The sequence below is a fragment of the Rhinoraja longicauda genome, chromosome 16 (genome assembly GCF_053455715.1).
Source record: "Rhinoraja longicauda isolate Sanriku21f chromosome 16, sRhiLon1.1, whole genome shotgun sequence".
In the NCBI taxonomy this organism is placed as follows: domain Eukaryota; kingdom Metazoa; phylum Chordata; class Chondrichthyes; order Rajiformes; family Arhynchobatidae; genus Rhinoraja; species Rhinoraja longicauda.
The window spans coordinates 26604335-26626097 of record NC_135968.1 but is presented as its reverse complement, the minus strand read 5'-3'; the positions used below and the strand labels follow the sequence as shown (position 1 = coordinate 26626097).

Below are 21763 nucleotides of genomic sequence, written 5' to 3'. Positions count from 1 at the left end.
CAATACCCTATCCCCAATACCATTAGAGGAATATGGGCCAAATGCAGTCAGGTGGCACTGGTGTACATGGGATATATTGGTCGGTGTGGGCAAGTAGGGTCAAAGGACTTGTTCCCATGCTGGCTCTATGACGCTATAATGCTAACTAAATTCTGCAGGAATCTTTGAAGTCAATTTGTCATCTGTCTATGATATATTTTAATCCTCTACCATGTTTTGATCACTGCTTAGTGTTTTAATTTATAGAAAATGGATGTATATTTTTATTTTAGCTTTGCATGTTTTTAGGTGTAAGTGACATTCAGAATATTCACTATCTTTGACAATTTTAACAATGGGATGGCAAGGTTCAGCCATCTGCCAAAGTCTTTTCAGCTCTTTGGTAAGCTGGGCTTGTTCTTCCATGCAAGGCCCAGCTGCCACGCAAGGCTCTGCTGTGAAGCATTAAACTAGTTTGGGAGTAGCAATTGGCAATTAGTGAAAGGTAAATTCATGACTTATCACACAGGACAAGCTGAGCACAGGCGGCTTGTTTGATAGTAAGTTCTGACTTAGTTCAAAGATTGTACTTTAGCACCTTGGGTAAGTTTGTGATATCATTTAAAACAACGTTCATCTGATTTATCCTAGAGAACATCGTGGTGGATTGTCCTGTGATTTTTATACTATCAATAAGTAATCCATTTGATCAAATAGATTATTTTTCTCAGGAAATTATTCTTGTTTAAAAATTGGTTGATATGGTAAATTTATAAAATGAGCGTTTGGAAATTGATAATCGAGAAAGAGATTCAGAAAGCTAATAACCTAATAAAATGGTATATTACATACAAAATGATTTGAGAAAATTGTTGATTAACGCCAAAGCAATTAAGACCTGAAATAACACCGATACCGATTTCAGGATTGGCCAGAACTTATGAGATTTGTGATCTGAATTTGAAACATAGAAACATAGAAAATAGGTGCAGGAGGAGGCTATTCGGCCCTTCGAGCCAGCACCGCCATTCATTGTGATCATGGCTGATCGTCCCCAATCAATACCCTGTGCCTGCCTTTTCCCCATATCCCTTGATTCCACTAGCCCCTAGAGCTCTATCTAACTCTCTCTTAAATCCATCCAGTGATTTGGCTTCCACTGCCCTCTGTGGCAGAGAATTCCACAAATTCACAATTCTCTGGGTGAAATAGTTTTTTCTCACCTCAGTTTTAAATGGTCTCCGCTTTATTCTAAGACTGTGGCCCCTGGTTCTGGACTCGCCCAACATTGGGAACATTTTTCCTGCATCTAGCTTGTCCAGTCCTTTTATAATTTTATATGTTTCTATAAGATTCCCTCTCATCCTTCTGAACTCCAGTGAATACAAGCCTATTCTTTTCAATCTTTCCTCATATGTCAGTCCCGCCATCCCAGGGATCAATCTCGTGAACCTACGCTGTACTGCCTCAATTACAAGGATGTCCTTCCTCAAATTAGGAGACCAAAACTGTGCACAATACTCCAGATGTGGTCTTACCAGGGCCCTATACAACTGCAGAAGAACCTCTTTGCTCCTATACTGAAATCCTCTTGTTATGAAGGCCAATATTCCATTAGCGTTCTTCACTGCCTGCTGTACCTGCACGCCAACTTTCAGTGACTGGTGTACAAGGGCACCCAGGTCTCGCTGCACCTCCCCCTTACCTAACCTAACTCCATTGAGATAATAATCTGCCTCCTTGTTTTTGCTGCCAAAGTGGATAACCTCACATTTATCTATATTATATTGCATCTGCTACGCATCTGCCCACTCACTCAACCTGTCCAGGTCACCCTGCAACCTCCTAACATCCTCTTCACAGTTTACACTGCCACCCAGCTTTGTGTCATCTGCAAACTTGCTAGTGTTGCTTCTAATTCCCTCTTCCAAATCATTCATATATCTGGTAAAGAGATGCGGCCTCAACACCAAGCCTTGCGGCACTCCACTCGCCACTGCCTGCCATTCTGAAAAGGACCCGTTTACTCCTACTCTTTGCTTTCTGTCTGCCAACCAATTTTCTATCCATGTCAACACCCTACCCCCAATACCATGTGCTCTAATTTTGGTCATCAATCTCCCGTGCGGGACCTTATCAAAGTGCAATGTTGCTAATTTCCAGTGTCTTTGTGCCGCTCAGTAAAAATAGTTTTCTTGCACTTTGTAGCAAAATATTTCTAATTTCAGCAAATGTTAGCAGAGCAGTTTCTAAAGATTTGCTGAAAAGATTTTATTTCATATATAAAAATGACCACTGAATCAATAAGCAACTTTCATTTAGTTAGAGAAAGCTTCCGAAGCAAGAAGAATAAGTCTGGACTCAATAAAGTTCACATAAACCAGCTATTCCTGGAGATATTGTCATATATTCCACACTATGGCAGGTTGGGGACTGAGTGAGGCAAGATATGTTTTGAAACTGCAATAATGGAGTGGTGCACACAAGGAACTACTGGATTTTTGAGCAAAACCCAAAGTATATTAGGCAGCATATATGGAGGGAATGGACATGCAATGTTTTGGGTCAAGACTCTCCTTCAGACTGAGTGGATCACTGGGATGAAATTGTGTCAGCTATGAGCATGAGGTGCCTTATTCCTGGATTGCCAGCAAAGACGTTGAATGAGCTGTCCCTTTTCCGTGAAACTCATAGACAATCCCGAAGCCCTGTGAGCTTTATCAACTTCACCTATCAAATGTTGCTTTGAAATAGCTATCCAACGCCATTCAATTGCGAGCTATTCCTGATCTCTGCCAGTCGCTTCCGGCAGTAAGATAGCAGGATGTTCAAGAACGAGATGCGGTTGAACATAAAACTTTTTCTGTGGTTTGTACGTTTAAAAACCACTTGATACTCAACAAATCAAACTCTGTTTTTAATACTTGCAACTAGATCTTGGGAATAATTACCAATTAATCTAATCTAGTCTCTGCTTTCATTATGTAAGTTTCATTCCTGACATTTGCATTGTCTGAACAATTGGGTTAACTCCCAAGTATCCCGTTATGTATGTATTTTCTAGTTTATTGGATGTTTTCAAACTGCGCCTCTCTATTCTCAGCTTGCAAATGTAATGGACATGCAAACGCTTGTCATGCACAAAACGGAAATTGCTTCTGCACAACAAAAGGAATCAAGGGAGACCAGTGTCAATTGTGAGTATTTGCAATTCCCTTGATTGATATTAATTTCTTTCTGTTGCTGTGCTAAAAATAATATAGTAATTTTATTAGCCATCAGTGATCTAAATATGATACAGTCACGAGATATCCATAATATATATAAGAATACAGGTCAATGCTTTAGTATTGTGTGGTATGACAATTGAATGCTCGTAGATGTAGCAACATAAGGAATGTGTTTTTGAAATGTTAAAATTGAGATAAAATTGTCATGTCATGCATTAGTTCAATGGACAAAAAAGTGTCACATTCAATGCTGTTGATAAATGTATCTACTTCTTTGTCGAGTAAGTCAAATGGTAAATATATCTGCCATTTGAAGTATATCTTGAATTAAATTAAAAATAGTTTAGTTGCATGCAAAAGGAAAATGGATTGTGAATGAATGAATGAATGAATGAATTAATTAATTAATTAATAAGTTTATTGGCCAAGTATGCATATACAAGGAATGTGCCTTGGTGCTCCGCTCACAAATGACAACACAAACATATAGTTAACAATTAAGAATAAAGCATAAACGCATCAAAACAATAAGAATACAACATTACGGTCTAAACATATGGGTGAAAATAAACCAGAGCAAAAAAGAGACTACAGACTTTGGTTATTGAGTAGAACTATCACACGTGGAAAAAAGTTGTTTTTATGTCTGGCTGTGGCTGCTTTGACAGTCCGGAGTCGCCTTCCAAATGGAAGTGCTTCGAAGAGTTTGTGGCCAGGGTGAGAGGAGTGAGAAATGATCTTCCCCTCTCGCTTCCTGGCCCTTGCAGTGTACAGTTCGTCAATGGGGGAAGGTTGCATATGAATTTTATAAAGACAGAAAGTTCTGGAGTAATTCAGTGGGTCAGGCAGCATCTGTGGAGAACATGGATTGTCGCTCCATGACCCCCCCACAGAACCCGAGAACTCTAGCAGCGAGCCGGATTTCGCGACCAGAACGAGTAAGGAGAGGGGCTGCAGGAACCACAGGAGCAGGAGGCCCCGGGTCGGAGGGAATTGCAGGAGGATGGCCCCGTCGAGGCGGTTGACCGACCAGGACAGGGCGGTCCTGATCCAAGTGGGCAGGTTTGAGCCTGGACACAGAGACGAGCTCACTCCTGCCCCCAACATCTAAGGTGAAAGTGACCGTTCCTTTACGCAACACGCGGAACGGTTCTTCATAGACCCTCTGCAACGGGGAACGATAGGCATCCCTACGCAGAAACACAAATTCACAGTCCTTCAAGGCTGGCGGTTCATGCACCATGGAACACCCGTGACGTGAAGTAGGAACCGGAGCTAGGGAACCCACTCGCGCCCGGAGTGATGCTAAAACCGACGGAACCGAGGGCTGCTGACCAGAGGACTCCAGAAGGAAATCCCCGGGCACTCTGAGTGGCGAGCCATATACCAGTTCCGCAGACGAAGTTCTGAGATCCTGCTTAGGAGCAGTACGGATGCCCAAAAGGACCCAGGGCAGCTGATCCACCCAATCAGGGCCGTCCAACCGCGCACTGAGGGCAGACTTAAGCTGTCGGTGAAACCTCTCCACGAGCCCATTAGCCTGTGGGTGAGACGCCGTGGTCTGCTGCAACCTGGAACCGTACAGCTCCGCTAGCGTAGCCCAAAGGGTAGAGGTGAACTGGGACCACCGGTCGGTAGTAATGACGGACGGAACACCGAAACGGGCCACCCAATGCAGGGCCAGGGCCTGGGCACAAGAGGCGGCGGAGGTGTCGGACAACGGGAAGGCCTCCTGCCAACGGGTAAATCTGTCAACCACCGTGAGTAGGTGAGTGTAGCCCCTAGAGGAAGGTAAAGGCCCAACTAAATTAACATGAATGTGGAAAAAACGAACCTCAGGAACCACAAACTCCTACACAGGAGGTTGGACATGCCGGTGGACTTTAGAGGTCTGGCAGGGAACACAAGATCGGGCCCAGGCGGCTACTTGCTTCCGCAGGCCATGCCACACAAATCTAGCGGCTACTAAGGTGGAGGTGGAGTGAATGGACGGGTGCCCCAGCCCATGAAGGGCATCAAACACCCGGCACTGAAGGGCGGCCGGCATCACCGGCCTGGGGCGGGGGAGGGAAATATCACACCAGACTTTTGTACCCGCAGGCCCACAAGCCACTTGGGCCAACTTCAACCCCGAAGTGGTGGATTGATATGCTGAGGCAGTGTCTGCCAGGCGCTGTGCCTCCGCAAGCTCCTGGAAATCTACCTCGCATTCTACCGCTGAAACTGAGGAAACGGCTGGCCTGGACAGGGCATCAACAACGGCATTAAGCTTACCCGCGACGTGGCGGACATCCGTGGTAAACTCTGAGATGGAAGTCAGGTGCCGCTGCTGGCGGGCCGACCATGGGTCAGACACTTTAGAAAAACAAAAGTCAGCGGTTTGTGATCAGTAAAGGCCACGAATGGGCGGCCTTCTAGAAAATACCTAAAGTGGCGGACAGCTAAATAGAGAGCCAGAAGCTCCCGGTCAAAGGCGCTTTATTTCAGCTCAGCCTGATTAAGCTGTCGGCTGAAAAACGCCATGGGCTGCCAACTGCCATCAACATGCTGTTCCAAGACCCCTCCCACCGCCACGTCTGACGCATCGACCGTCACGGCCGTGGCGGTGGAGGTGCTCGGGTGGACGAGCATGGTGGCGTCTGCCAGAGCCACTTTAGCTGCCTCAAAGGCCGTCTCGGCCACAGCGGACCACTCTAACTCGACAGGTTTGCCCGCGAGACACTGGAAGAGCGGACGCATGATCCGTGCTGCTGCCGGCACGAACCTGTGGTAGAAATTCACCATCCCTACAAACTCCTGCAACCCCTTCACCGTGGTGGGCCGCGGAAAGGCACGAACTGCCTCCACTTTTTCCGGCAAAGGAGTTTGGCCGAGGTGATCCGGTGACCTAGGAAATTAATAGAGGAGAGACCAAATTGACACTTTGAGGGGTGAATGATTAGCCCGTGGTCTTGAAGCCGCTGGAACACGGTCCGTAAATGGACCAGATGTTCTTGCTCCGAGCGACTGGCGACCAGGATATCATCCAAATAAATTAAAACAAAAGACAATTCCCGACCGACATGGTCCATAAGCATGATCGAACTGTACTTTCGTGATTTCGACGCCATGAGCGCATCGGCTTTCTCCGCGTATGCCACGGGGTCCTCGAAAGGACAATCCGTGAGAATAAGCCTAACGTTTTCTGGAAGTTGCTCCCGGAATGCCTGCTCAAACATGAGGCAATCCTTGTGCCCGCCTGCCAGCGCCAACATTTAGGCCATGGGGACGGACGGCAGCCGATCTCCGAGATCTGGTAGATGCATAAGCCTCTCGGCCCGCTCATGCCTACTAAATCCGAAGGTTCGAAGCATGATTACCTTCAATGCTTCGTACTTGCCATCTGTAGGAGGGGAGGTGATGAACTGCATCACCCGCGCGGACGTCTCAGGCGGTAGGGCACTGACCAGGTAATAATATTTTGTCTCATCCACCGAGATGTTTCTCAGGTGGAACTGCGCTTCAGCATGCGCAAACTAAATGTGTGGTTGATGCGCCCAAAACGGAGGAAGATGAACGCTGACCGCGTTTAGCTGCGGTACGCCGGGCGTTAGAACCGGAGCAGGGGCGTCTTGTCCCTGCATGGTAGGTGATCGGCTAGATCACGTCGGGGGTCACCAATATGGCGAGTCTGAAGGCTTGTACTTTGTTAAAGAAGTTTATTGCGGTAGCAATATTCAGTTACAAAGGATAACAACCGAGATCGCAGATGACCATTAACTCAAACTATTCACATCGAAGTCCTCTTCCCACTGACTGGTTTTGGGCGCCAAAACCACCACGTGACCTTGCTGGCCAATCCGAGGGTTCGACTCTCAGGACCAATCCCTATGGTCGCTCCAGTTATCACCTTGATTTGCATTCAATTCCTGTGCTACAACTATCCAAAATGCTTTGCAATTTTTTCCGCTGCCTAATGCACTGAACTAATTGGTTGATTTTTATCCACAATAATCTCAGATCCTTTAATTTTACTGAGAGGTGCATTGTTTCCAGTAAGCATACATTTCCAATTGTGGCTATTTGCTTTATCAGGATCTCTCCATGTTCAATTCGATGTGTTTGGTTCTCATAAAATTGAATCTCCAAATTTATGTGCTGAACAGTATTTGTGTTGTCTTTCATCATTTCTAAACTTAACTATGTTACTTATTTACCTTTTTTTTTTTTTTTTTGAAAAGCATATGTACAAATAGAAATTAAAAAACACATTTGTTACAAAGTTCTTACATAGCTTCAATTTTTAAATTTTTGAAGAGAGAAAGTAAAAATAAAAATAAAAACTATCAAAAAAAGATCAATAAAAATTAAAGGGAGTAGATCCGGGAGACAATAACCACAGTTGTACATCCAACCCCTAACTCAAGTTTCAACTTTTAATATAATTTTTTTATTTTAGTCCTGTGCCAAACCCATTTACTTTTCTAAAAATTCAATAAATGGAGACCATATTTTAAAAAATAACTCAGGTTTGTCGATTAAGGCAAACCTTATTTTTTCCAAATGCAGGGTCTCTGTCATTTCCGTAGTCCACATTTTAATTGTGGGGGTTATTGGTTTTTTCCAAAATTTAAGTATTAATTTTTTCGCAGTTATTAGACTGTAATCAAGAAAATGTACCTGACTTGCTGTAAAATTTGTAGTATATTCTGATAATCCTAATATAATTAATTTTGGATCCATATCTAATTTTTTATTAATAACTTTAGAAACTATTTTAAAAATCTCCAACCAGAAGTTTTGCATTTTTATACAAGTTATGAAAATATGAGTTAAATTAGCTTCTTGAAATTGACATTTATCACAAATAGGAGAGATACTAGGAAAAATCCTATTTAATTTCGTCTTCGAATAATGTAATCTATGTATTATTTTAAATTGTATTAAGGAATGTCTAGTATTCAATGAACATTTACCTTTAAAGGTAATTGACTTTGGGATGCCATTTTCCTACTTGAAAATGTTCTGTTTGTCAATTACCTTATTTCTAAACTGATTTTACGTGCCATTTACAACTTTACAAATGATCCATTAATTCCCTGTTTTGAAATTTGTTAAATCTTTCTTATTGCAGTCTATCTCTGTCCTGCCCACTCCCCTGACATCAGTCTGAAGAAGGGTCTCGACCCGAAACGCCTCCCATTCCTTCTCTCCAGAGATGCTGCCTGCCCCGCTGAGTTACTCCAGCATTTTGTATCCACCTTCGATTTAAACCAGCATCTGCAGTTCTTTCCTACACATAAAATATGTATGTGTTAGGTCAGGATGAATTATCTTTGGCAGTAACTTTTTTGGGAGGTTTTCCAAATATATAGTTTATATAGTTTCCTGACCTCTGTTGATTATTTGTGCTCTATGACCTTACAATGGCTAAAGGAATTAGAATAAAATTCACCAGACACAAAGATAAATCAACGGTTAATTTTCTTGTGGCTTTTTTTTCCAAGACGGCACTATTTTTGTTTGAAACAATGAATTTTGAAGATGGACATCTGGCATTCTTCACATGCTGATTTTATTGTGTTGTATGATTGATATTTCCCTGCTTTCAAAAATCCTGAAATTAATGATGAACACAATTGTGATCTCAGGAATAACATGCAAAACCCTATGCTCCAACAGTTTTGTCAGCGGGTCATCAATTATGGAGGAAGCATATATTTTCTAATTAAATATTCAGTAACTTCTCTACCATAAGATGACAAACAAACTGATTGAATTTAGCCTGGGAGTTTTAGCAGAAAATCTACATGGAAAGGACCCATAGGTGCCTCCAATACATGATTTGTTTTTATCTACTCATCTCGCAGGTTTAATAGATGCTAAACTTTGAAGAATGATAAAATATAACCTGCACAATTTTAGGTGAGATTTGAATAATTCTCTCCCCCCCCCCCCCCCCCCCACCACAACCTGGAAAAGGCAATCCAATGAGCTCCATGAGAACAGCTTTGATGAAGAAACCTCCTCCATGAATTTCCAATATGTTGCATTGTGTCCCTTTATTTTTCCTGGGAGACTTTCCATTTTTGCTTCCCACAAAGTACACTTCCTCTCCCCATGCAAGGTTTGTTGGTGCTTCCATGTGTGTTATGCAGCATTTTACTGGATAACCAATAAGAAGTAAGAATAAAAGAGACACTATAATGAAGAGCATGCTTCACTTTGTATTATTTAGTGTAAAATGCTGAATACTTTCGAACTGCAACTGCACATACAGTGAAAATGCACACTGTAACCGCAAACCAAATTCTTATTTTGGAATAATTGTTTTTTTAAGCATCTAAAGTTCAATTGGTTACATTTGGCTTTTTGCCTCATGTTCATTTGCAACCAATTTAAAAATGTTGGAAAGCTTTACCATCTCCCCCCTGAAATTGCCTGTCTTCAAAATGTAAAAAACATTAGCTTATCCTCAAACTAAGGGCCTTAGGTTTAAATATTCTTTTTTTTGCCTCCACTGCACCCTTTCCATAATGTTAATATTCATCAACAGATGGCGGGATCAACATTAGGTACCCTTTTCCAACTATTGGCATTCTGATGTCTAACATAAATTAAGTTCAATCCTATTACTTTCATTGTTTAATGCAGAACTTAGAAATCCCAAACCATTTTATTTTTAGGTATCTCTTATGTGTATTTTGAATACAACTGTTTCTTCTTTGATGCTTGTTTCCATAATGTGAGTTACTTTAGGTTAGTTTAGTTTAGAGATACAGCACGGAAACAGGCCCTTTCGGCCCACCGGGTCAGCGCCGACCAGCGATCCCTGCACATTAACACTATCTACCCACTAGGGACAATTTTTCTTTTACATTTACCAAGCCAATTAACCCACAAACCTTTGAGATGTGGGAGGAAACCAAGATCTCAGAGAATACCCACGCAGGTCACGGGGAGAACGTACAAACTCCGTACAGACAGCAGCCATAGTCGGGATCGAACCTGGGTCTCCAGCGTTGCATTCACTGTAAGGTAGCAACTCTACCGCTGCGCCACCGTGACCGTCAAATGATAATGCAATTGATGAATCGGGGAGCCCGATGTGTATTATGAATTCAGTATTACATGATTTCGATTGGGAACTGGAAAACCCAGTAAAAATTGCTTTGGAAATTGATAAGCAAGAGAAAAATGTCTGTGTGAGTGTGGTGGCAGGGATAAAACTTTCCATGTAATCTCCCGGCAGTAATTAGACATCATTCTCTCTTCGGAGCACATCTATCAGTTTCACCATAGGTGGGCTTTGAAAATGACAAAGAATCGCTTCCATTGACCCTTGTGTAACAAATGCTCTACAAAATAAGATTCTTCAGTATTTTTAGGTAACAGACATTAACATTGTTATTTAAAAAGCCTGCATTTTTGAAAATTCTAAGAAAAAAAAAACGTTGTTTTTTGGAGTCTGAAATTTTCTCGGCTCGAACCCTCTTTCCTCCCTAAACATAATTGAATTTGTAACACAAATTTCTATAAAACAACATTTCTTAGGATCGCAATTGTTGCCTGGTTGCGGAACGACCCAGTACCAAGGAACTTTGTGAACAGAAAATATAATGAAACAATTAAACAACTTTCCAAACATTACAATGATACATTTTAACTTAGGAAGATCCAAAATGCATGTGAAATGATTCAATTTGCAGTTTATAAAATGCTACCACAGACTTCTTCAAAGTACCTTGTGATTATCTTTGGATGGTTTTAACACGTTGACAGAAATGTGACTTTCTAAAAGGGCAGTAAAACATTTCCTCTTTCCATTTGCGAAATGATGTTTAATTTATGTTGATATTCACATTCTGACATTAGAGAGAGATGTCTATGATGTAATATTTTATCCTCATTACAAAGGCTGGAGATAATAGAAAAGCGACAACAGAAAATTTTAAGTCTGAAACAATCTTATAACATAAAGGTGATATAAGAAGAATAAATTAAATTGTTGGAAAGCCTTCAGGTAACAGTTGCATGGGGTCAAATGTTTTTCTTCCTGGTCATTGTGAAAAATTACCTTTTGAAACTATAATTGGGAATAATTATTCAAGAAGGATCTTTTGAAGTTAACAACACTGAATTGTGACTGGAGTGCAGCAGTCAATCATGCTATAGAATCCTGGAAAATAACCCTGCAATGGGGTGGCCATTTTATCCATATGTCCGTCCAAATAAAAATGGAGCATTTTGTATTCATCTCCCATCCCAGTTCTCTCATCCCAGCCTGAGAGACTGCAACTCCTTAAGTGCTCACCCAAGCACCGCTGAAATATGAAGGGAGATTCTACCACTGCAACCCCTTTAGTCAGCAATTGCAAGACTCCCTTTGCTCTTTGCATGATATTTTCGGACTCAATTCTTTTATCTGCCCGAACCTTTGGTTGATTCCCGTCACAGCAAGATGTCTGCCAGGGAATATTGCTGATTCCAGACTGCAGGAGTACATGCTGGGGGACTCCTTGAAGCTTGGTGTCGTCAATGCGATGGCTCTGTGGGGGACGACCACTGACTAGGGTCCGTCTCCTGCTGGACATTGAGGGCACAGTCTGGTGGGAACAGCACTCAAACAAGGGAAGGGAAGGGATATCACCCAAAGGGGGCAGCCACATGAGTGACAAGGGTGTTTTGTTTTTAAAAAATGGTGCAAACACTACTGAGTATGACACCATTGAATGTGTAGAGAAGGCATGAAGAGTTTTTGCAATTTTTATTTTGTATGGAGCCCTTACACGGTAGGTCATAAGGTCAAAGGTCCACGGAGTTGCTCAAGCATTCTAGAGGTCAAACAAGCCTCCGGCATACACTCGTCACACATGCAACATGTACGTCCCGCTGAGTTACTCCAGCATTTTGTCTACCTTCGATTTAAACCAACATCGGCACTCTTTCCTACACGTTTTGTCCGTTCCACTGCAAAATCTCCTCAAGATATGTCTACTTTGAAGAAGTTCTCCTCCCTCCGACGAGAGTGGAGGAGAATGCACCGAGTTAGCAACCGGCTGTGCCCGGGAATTGATTGCCGAGAAGGATTAATGGGATGATTGTGCGTTACAAGCCGGCTTTGTATCAGTCCAGCGGTGCCACAGCTGTACACTTATGTAGGGAGGAACTGCAAATGCTGGCTTCAACCGAAGATGAGATACAAAAAGCTGGAGTAACTCAGCAGGGTCAGGCATCTGAAACATGAACACTTACTGTGCAGCGAGCCTTCAGAGTTCATTAGAGCTCCTCCTCCCTTACACCCCCCACACCCCAGCTCTATAGTGTGCCGTGGGTCACCAGGTGTCAGGTTTACACTGCGTTTCTCATCATGATGATTTATCTGGTGCTTTATCGGCACCGTGGTCGTCACATTGGAAACGGCGTCAGTGGAAACGGACACGTGAGAGAGCAGAGAGCTTAACTTACACGCAAAAACAAACGACTATCTCTGCCGTACAAGACGTGGAACATTTTGGCTCCTGTTCATAATACCTCGGGTTTACACTCCCTCTGGGCTGCCAATGCCCTTCCAGAGCTGGATACACTACAGTGACTCTGGGCTGAGACACCAGAAGGAGCTCAGCCAAGACATGCTATGACTCTGGATGGATGCCCCACTTAATGTCCACAACCCATCAACGCCATAATTACACAGCGTGGCCTGGAGCAAGACGGCCAGGTCCAAGTCTGTCTGACCTCTTCCCTCTCATGTCTTGCCATCTTTGAATTTGCAGCGAATTGGAAGCTTAGAAGATGTTGTCCTCCACAATGTGTAGCGAGGAACTGCAGATGCTGGTGTAATCCGAAGATAGACACAAAAAGCTGGAGTAACTCTGCATCTCTGGAGAGAAGGAATGGGTGACGCCTCAGGTCGAGAAGGATCTGGACACGAAACGTCACCCATTTTCTCTCTCCAGAGATGCCGCCTGGCCCGCTGAGTTACTCCAGCATTTTGTATCTAACGTGTCCTCCACAGCGTCACCTCAAAGGGAAGCGGCTTCCAAACTGCGATGTCAACCATTGTATGTAATGAGTGGAGAACCGATCTGTCATCCGTGGCCAGAGAGGCTTCACTTCATGCACTGGTATCGGTAACAACACAAGTCAAGGCACATTTATGACACGCAGGGAAACAACAGTTAAGCAGCCAGATGTGATTAAGCACTGTGAATTGTGTCATGACATTCATAAAGATTTTTGGTTGGGACTGAGGTGTTGCAAGTTTACTGGCGATTTTGGCTTCAGTTTTTGTTGCAGTTTTTTTGCCAGAATTTTGCTAGAATTCTGGCAACAAAACTGCAACTATTCAACGGCTGCTGGGACCAAAGACGGTCCCGCTGTACTGGCAGCCATAGCAAGTGCTTGCCTCCAGTACACTGCTTGTCCTCCAGAAGGCGTTGCATGGCAACATTACGGGTCAGGGGTCGTGACCTCGCCTGCCACACATGAGCCCTATATCTTTTATTCGGAATAAAGTTTATGTTTGAAATAATATAAAATTTCCCTTTAATCCTCCATAATTATATTTGGTATATTGGTTTTTTATTGTCCCGTGCACAAAGACACAGCAATAAAATATTTGTTCTGTGTGCTATCCAGGCAAATCTTACCCCATTGTCACTGAGCTTGTGCTGGGGGTAGTCGATCCTTTCGATGCATCCTCTCTATACCCCCTATTTTCTTTACACTCCTTAATTAGTCCTCTTATCAGTCTGTATTTCAAATGAAACATGCTAGCCAAGTCGGTCAAAGGAAGCAACTCCTGTCTAAGATGATGTATATATATTTTTGCTCAGTGAATTAAGGGAGAGAGGTAAACAGCAGGTGGGGCAGTCGGGACAAACAATCATAAACTCATGACTGCTGAAAATACACCAAGTGAATTACTGTGCTCACTTGCTAAGGTTGCAGTTCTTTAATAAATTAAATGCTGAATGAAGATAAATTCTGAGGAAGGTACATGACCTGAAGAGGAGATAGGCACCAAAAGCTGGAGTAACTCAGCGAGGCAGGCAGCATCTCTGGAGAGAAGGAATGGGTGACATTTGGGGTCGAGACCCTTCTTCAGACTCGTCCTGAAATGTCACCCATTCCTTCTCTCCAGAGATGCTGCCTGTCCCACTGAGTTACTCCAGCATTTTGTGTCAATCTTTGGTTTAAACCAGCATCTGCAGTTCCTTCCTACACTTGACCTGAAGTGGGATTGTTCAAATGTTATCTTTCTGAAAGCAGTCTAATATTCAAGTAATGTTTGCTGTGCTGCATGAGAGTTAGCCTTCCTACTCCACTTAAACAATTCTTAAAAATAACATTATGGCACTTTTTTATTGATGTCAGGCACAGATTAATTTTACTTTGTCAGCAAGGTATCTGACATTACAATAAATAGCCACCAAACTCTATTGCCAGAAATCGTTCAGGAACTTTGCCAATGAAATAAACTGTTCACTCATCAATCAAATAATCTCATTACTCCATCTTTATAGAGGACAACAAGGGAAATAGCAGCCACCTATCACTAATCTCTATCCTTGTAGGTACCTGCCTAATAGTTCTAGCTATGTAGATAATGTTGGCACAGGTGTTATCTTGTGTACTGAACTAGACCCTGCCTGAAGGATCGGACTTCCACGTCTCCCAAAGCTCATTAGTGATCTCCACCTTCCTCAGCTAACTAAGCCTTCAGTTGGTAATAACTTGTCTCTGGAATCAGTGAGCTGATTTAATTCACATTTCACAGACTAGAGTGAGAAATAAACTGCTGACAGTACATTGGAAAAACTCAGGAAGTGTTGAATTATTTGTGGTGCTATCTTTTGGTTTGAAATTAAGCCGAATCCTCTTGCTGTTTGAAATGAAGTTAAAGAATTCATAACTGATGAAAAACAAGGTATTGTCAGGATTCCAGGTGTCATGGCCAATATTAATCAAAGTTGTGATATTTTTTAAGAATAATGTTTTTGTAAGCTTGTTTTGGAAAAATTCACTGCCGATAATCCCTTATTATGTCTAAAAAGTACTAAATTGTCTGTATAATTCTATGGCACTTTATCAGTACAAGATTCGCTTCTTGTTTCCGGTTAAGAGCAACATTATTCTAAATTGCAGTTTCTACCAAAGATAATAGAGTGGAGCAAGATAGGCCACTCGACCCTAAAAACCATAGTAGGTCATAGGTAAATTTCAGCGCCATTTTAGTAAGCAGATTTTGTGTGCTAGACTGGGCAGTGTTCACAACTCTGCGATTTCTTCGTATATAAAATGTTTGCAAACAATTATTTTTGTTCAACTTCTTGGATAAGTTGACAGTTGACATTTATAACTATTTCTTGAAAAGTTGCTACTTCGTGATCTTTAAATTTTGGATGTTACTAATTGAATATTTGCACTAGAGATCCACTCTGTATCAGGCCAATTGATTTATCGATGCCTGCATCTCCAATTGCAAAAAGCAAATGCAAATCTGCACCACTGCGTAAGCAAGTGTTACATCCTTGCAATATTGGTTCTTTGATCATATTTAATGAACTGTTCTTTTTTGTTTGACCTGTCTTCTGCATCTTTCTTTGTTTTCTCTGTTAATTTTAATTTCTCCTCCATGAGCTGTATCTCTTTTTGTTTGTCCTACATTTTAAAAGGTCATGGAAGCAGAGATTAGGCATTTGCAAACAATAGAACTCTACTGTATCCACAACATAATTGAAAAGCCATTTAACTTAGAGCCAAGAAACTTTGATTTGGTGAATTGATTAGTTAAAAACCCTTGACAGCCACTAAAATGACCAATGTTGCCTGACGTGGTACAGAAGCATGAATCCAATTCAAATAGACACAGTGGTGGAGCAAATCACCGGGTCAGGCATCATCTCTGGAGAAAAAGGATGGGTGATGTTTCAGGTTGGGACCCTTCTTCAGACCAGGGGGCGCGGGGGAGGGTGAAGAGCTGGTACAAATCAGGGCCGGATCTTTTCATTGGTTAGCTGATATGCGAAACAGTGCAACCCTGATACCTTGCACACAAAATGATGTAAATCTTACCATGAATGACAGAAATAAAAAGTGTGATCCTTGATTATGAAGTTCAATTTTGAATGATTTAAAATTGAGGGGGTTGGTGCAAGTAACTGCTAACCCACAAATGTGATGTTATGAGATATTCACATTTGAAAAATCCATAAATCACAAAAAAAAACAAGAAGGTGCCTATGTTATTTGACCAACTTATTGGTTAAATTTAAATATGAATTTTTTACAGGAAGTAGGGTAGTGGGTAAGGATCGTGTTAATGCATGTAACTCATTTTTCACAAAAGTGAGGGCAAGCACTATATTGCACCGACCCCCTCAATTATATGTTAAATTCAAAACTAAACAATGGTAGCAATGTACATTATTTATGTCTAAAGCTAGCACTTCTGTATTAGTGCAGGTATGTATGCATTACATTTTATTACACTAATATAGAATGAAAAGAATGAAAAAATATCTTGACATGTGTTCATAGTTATTTTATTCACAATATTAGGATTTCAGGAAATAAGTTTGATGTCACTGATTGCGAATGTGTATGGGTAGGTCTTAATGAAATGTATGTGAGAGATGGAATTTAAGATCCATTTAATACTTTGGATTTTGTATGTGCTTTGCATCTAATGGTTAATATATGATTATATTCTACTGTGTAACTTTTTGAAGATTTCTTTTTTATTTAGGTGTGAATCGGATAACCGTTACCTTGGTAACCCACTCAAAGGAACCTGCTATTGTAAGTATTTTGGTTTGTCTTTCAGACTTTTCTGGGTTGGGGAGAGATAATGTCACAAAATAAGTACTCATTACTCATTGCTTAACAGAGGAGCAAAATGTGGTTCCAAGTGCCTTTTGCTCAAAATGGAACTCTTTTTTACCATAAAATTATACGCCTGATATTTTTTTGTGGCTTTCTTAAAAATGTCAGTTTTAATAACATTGTTCAGAACTTTTGGAAATATGTCTCCCTCCTGAGCTTTTCAAAAACATCAATGATGTGAATAACCCTAGAGGGGCTTCTTTGAAAGTAGGTTGTGCCAGGACTTCAGATTATTCTGGGGTTTTTCTCATGTCATTCGTAGTGTGTTATTACATATGAGAGGAAGAGTATGGATAACATGTCTGGTTAAATACCCCTTCTCCGCTGTGGAAGATATGAGTCTATGTATAGCTGTGTGCACATACGTACACAAACGTGTATATATATGTATATACGTATATATGTTTTTATATTAAATATATATATATGTGTGTATATATATGTGTGTGTATATATATGCGTGTGTATATATATATGTATGTATATATATGTATATATATATATATATATATGTATGTGTATATTTGTGTTTATGTGTATGTAAATGTATGTATATGTGTGTACACACCGATCAGCCAAAACATTATGACCTGATGAGCCAAAACATTACGACCACCTGCCTAATATGCTGTTGGTCCTCCATGAGCAGCCCCACACGCAGCAGGGTGTGATGCACTGTGTATTGTGACATATTCCTCCCGTGACCACCATTAAAATGTACTCTGACTTGTGCAACAGTAGACCTTCTGTCGGTTTGGTCCAGACGGGATAGCCGTTGCCCTCACGCAACGATGAGCCTTGGGCGCTCAACACCCTGTCGCCGGTTTGTGGTTTGTCCCTCCTCGGACCATTGTCGGTCAGTACTCACCACTGCTGACCGGGAGCACCCCACAAGCCTTGCTCTTTCAGAGATGCTCCGACCCAGTCGTCTGGCCATAACAATTATGCGCTTGTCAAAGTCGCTCAGGTCTTTACTCCTGCCCATTTCTCCTGCATCTAAAACATCAAGAACAGACTGTTCACTTGCTACCTAATAAATTCCACCCCTTGACAGGTGCCATTGTAACAAGATACTCAATGTTATTCACTTCGCCTGTCAGTGGTCATAATGTTTTGGCTGATAGGTGTATATGTGTATGTATACATATGTGTGTTTCAATATACACATTTAGTTTTATGCACTCACACGTTTTAAATATAATAATAATAATAATAATGCATTACATTTATATAGCGCTTTTCACATACTCAAAGACGCTTTACAGGGATTTAGAGAACATAGGGAAGTGAATAAATAGATAAATAAGTAAACGAACAGAGAAAGGAGACAGAAGGTGAGGTGACCTTCAGTGGTTGAAGGCAGTACTGAACAGGTGAGACTTCAGTGATGTTTTGAATGTGGTGAGTGTGGAGGAGTCTCTGACGGTTTGGGGTAGTGAGTTCCATAGGGTGGGAGCAGCGATGGAGAAAGCCCTGTCCCCCCAGGATCTGAGTTTGGTCCGGATGTGGGGGGATAGGAGATTGGCAGCAGCAGAGCGGAGGGTGCAGGTGGGAGTGTGCCTGTGGAGGAGGTCGGTCAGGTAGGATGGGGTCAGGTTATGGAGGGCTTTGTAGGTCATGAGGAGGATTTTGTACTGGATTCTCTGGGGGATGGGGAGCCAGTGGAGTTTGTAAAGGACGGGGGTGATATGGTCACGGATCGGGGTGTGGGTGAGTAGACGGGCAGCGGAGTTTTGAATGTATTGAAGTTTACTGATGATATACTCACATTTAGTTTTTCAATTAATTATGTTCTAATTTGTGAATCAACATAATATAATTATACTAGAGGCTTTACTTTTGCTCCATTGAATGGTGTGATATTAGGTAATTACTGGCTGAAACTGTTACGAACTGTTCCTCTTTGTTGCATAAGACTGTATATGCATGGAATACAGTTTGTTGGACTCATACTCAGCAAAGACATGAAAATATTCTGTTTCTGTTGGACTGCTGTGGTAAATATTTTGATATTCCACATTTTATTTGTTGAGATGCCTTACTCATGCAGATAATTTATTATTTATAGTTTTGGCAATGCTTGTCAAATTGGAAATAATGATCCTAACCTGAAACATCACCCATCCATTTTCTCCAGAGATGCTGCTTGACCTGCTGAGTTACCCCAGCACTTTGCGTCTTTCTCTAATCTAAGGCCACTTATGATTAAGGTTGACTTATTGATAAAACTGTCATGTTACCTCATTGGCAAAGCTAAATAATTCTAATTAAAAATCTTGCACTAGTTTTCACTTCTGAAGAAGATGCCACGTTCCCACTATCACAGAATGAGGATCTAGCTTAAAGTAATTCACGTGAAAATTTGACTAAATCAATATTAAGTGCAGTTATGTATAAGAAATCACAGATTAAGTAAGAAACCCTGGAAAATAGATCATTGCATGTTTTGAAGTGCGCAAATGGTACGAGGTTGCTGGAGGAAAAAGATTGGGTTTTAATTGAAGTGCAATACCATGTTAAGTATGGCTCCCGTGTGTGCACACACAGTATAGAAGAGGCTGCTACACAGGGGAGAGAAGGGGGCAGTGTTGCATGACTAGTAATAGCATCTGACAACAGTGAGTCAAGAGATTATCGAGAGATTTTATTTTGAAGAAATATAGCAATTGTAACTTTTTTGATTTGAAGATTCAGGGGTGGCACAGTGGTGGAGTTGCTGCCTTACAGTGCCAGAGACCTGGGTTCAATCCTGACTAGGGGTGCTTTTGTACGCAGTTTGTACATTCTCCGTGTGACCACGAGGGTTTTCACCAGGTGCTCCAGTTTCCTCACACACTCCAAATACCTACAGGATTGTAGGATAATTGGTTTTGGTAAAATTGTAAATTGTCCCGAGTGTGTAGAACACTGCTAGTGCACGTGGATCACTCGTTGGCATGGACTTGGTGGGATGATCGTCTCAAGAATTAACAAACTAAAGGAAGAATTGCTATTACATTGTTTACTGTGCAATTAGTTTAGTTTAAATGGACACAAATAATAAGTCCACACCTATTTATTTCTCTTGATTCTCCTCTGAAATGGAAATAATTTTCCCATTTATATCCCTGAATTTTTCTCATAATTCTTTCCTTGTTGTCATCAATCAGCTAACAACACTGTGGTGTGAAGTAGCATTTGTGGCAGAACAACCAGGTTGTTTTGTTATGAGTTTCGTTATGGGTTTTGTTTTTATTAAACTTGCATTTGGGTAGCATCCATGCAACTCGGAGGAGAATCGGGCAACATCTCTCGTGCAGCAAAGGAAGATTTTAGAAAAAAAGTGACAACGTTTAGTTGAAGAGACAATTTTTTCAGATGGCCTTGAAGAGAGAGAATGAGGTGGAAATATTTAGTGGCCATGGTCACCAATATGGAAGTGGTGTCAACTTACCAGGATTGACTGAAATCTCCGAGAGCATTTCTGCTGAATTGAATTGAATATTTTATTGTCACATGTGATAAGTCACAGTGAAATTCGTTGCTTGCACACCCAAGGTATGCATATAGTCGTCCATAAAGGGCGCTTACAAAGTTAAGGGCCTGTCCCACTTAGGCGATTTTAAGGCGACTGCCGGCGACTAGGCTGTCGCCGACAGTTCGCCAGGGTGTCACGGGCATGATCGTGAGGAGTCTTCAAAGGTTCGTAGTGGATCTCAGCCTGTCGCTGCGAAATCATCCGGTTTGAAATTACTTGGTGACAGCTGGCTTGTCGCTAGGTATCGTTGCTTCTTGCGGGCGCTGTCGTATGCTGTCCCCAGGTTTGCTAGGTTCTCTTAGATGCAGTTAAAAGCACATAATATTAAAATAAGTAAAGTAATTTCAAAATACCATAAAATGCTTGTGTTTAACCAATTTATTTACCGTCAGGACATTTGATAGGTAGACTGGAGGCGACAATTTGACGGTCAGGTAAGCGTGGGAATTTTTGCGATGTTTATGGCCATCAGCCATTACATTTAAAGTGGGCTCCAACCCAGATATGCAACCCAGAAACCAGATATGCATCTCCCGTACATTTTCAAAGAATGCCCACACACTTTTCACAAAAATCCACTTACCACTTTAAAATATATATTTTTTAATACTGGTATTAGTAAACTGGAAGTAAATCCAGTTTATGCCTTGTTACAGTGAAGCTTGTTTTTTAAGTAACCCATACAAGATGTTATACCGACTTGTCAGTGATTTCAGCGAAAATTAGGACACCGGAGACACATTGACAGCGTGGAAATTTCATGATGTTTCCGAAGACGCTGTAATCTCGACCTGACTCAGCATTGTCGTGGTCATTGTCGTCGGGTAAAAGAAAATTTCGCCGATCTGCTACGACTTTGATAGTCGCCGGCAGTCGCCAAAAAAATCGCCTAAGTGGGACAGGCCCTTTACAAATCCCCCTCTGTGCCGGGTCCCCCTTTGTTTATCCCCCCTCCCCGTTCCTTCACGGCAGGTCCTCCATTATCCATTGTTCTTCCCCCTCCCTCCCTGGGAATAAGTTGGAGAAAACCATAGGGGCATGAAGATGGGTATAAAGGTTGGCATGGACATAGTTGGCTGAAGGCAGGGTCCATTCCTCTGTTGAATAATTGTATCTTGTGGCGGGCCGAGCCACTTTGGTATCGAACCGTCGTCTGTCGGGCTCGAAC

General features: G+C 41.7%; 1 protein-coding gene across 1 annotated transcript in view; it reads left to right on the top strand.

Moving 5' to 3' along the window:
- Positions 1 to 21763, top strand: part of atrnl1b (attractin-like 1b) — a 681061-nt gene that overhangs the window by 260816 nt on the left and 398482 nt on the right. Inside the window, exons 20-21 of the mRNA XM_078413453.1 lie at positions 3083 to 3176; positions 16942 to 16994. Coding sequence (XP_078269579.1) covers positions 3083 to 3176; positions 16942 to 16994 — 147 coding nt within the window. The remainder of the gene's footprint in view (positions 1 to 3082; positions 3177 to 16941; positions 16995 to 21763) is intronic.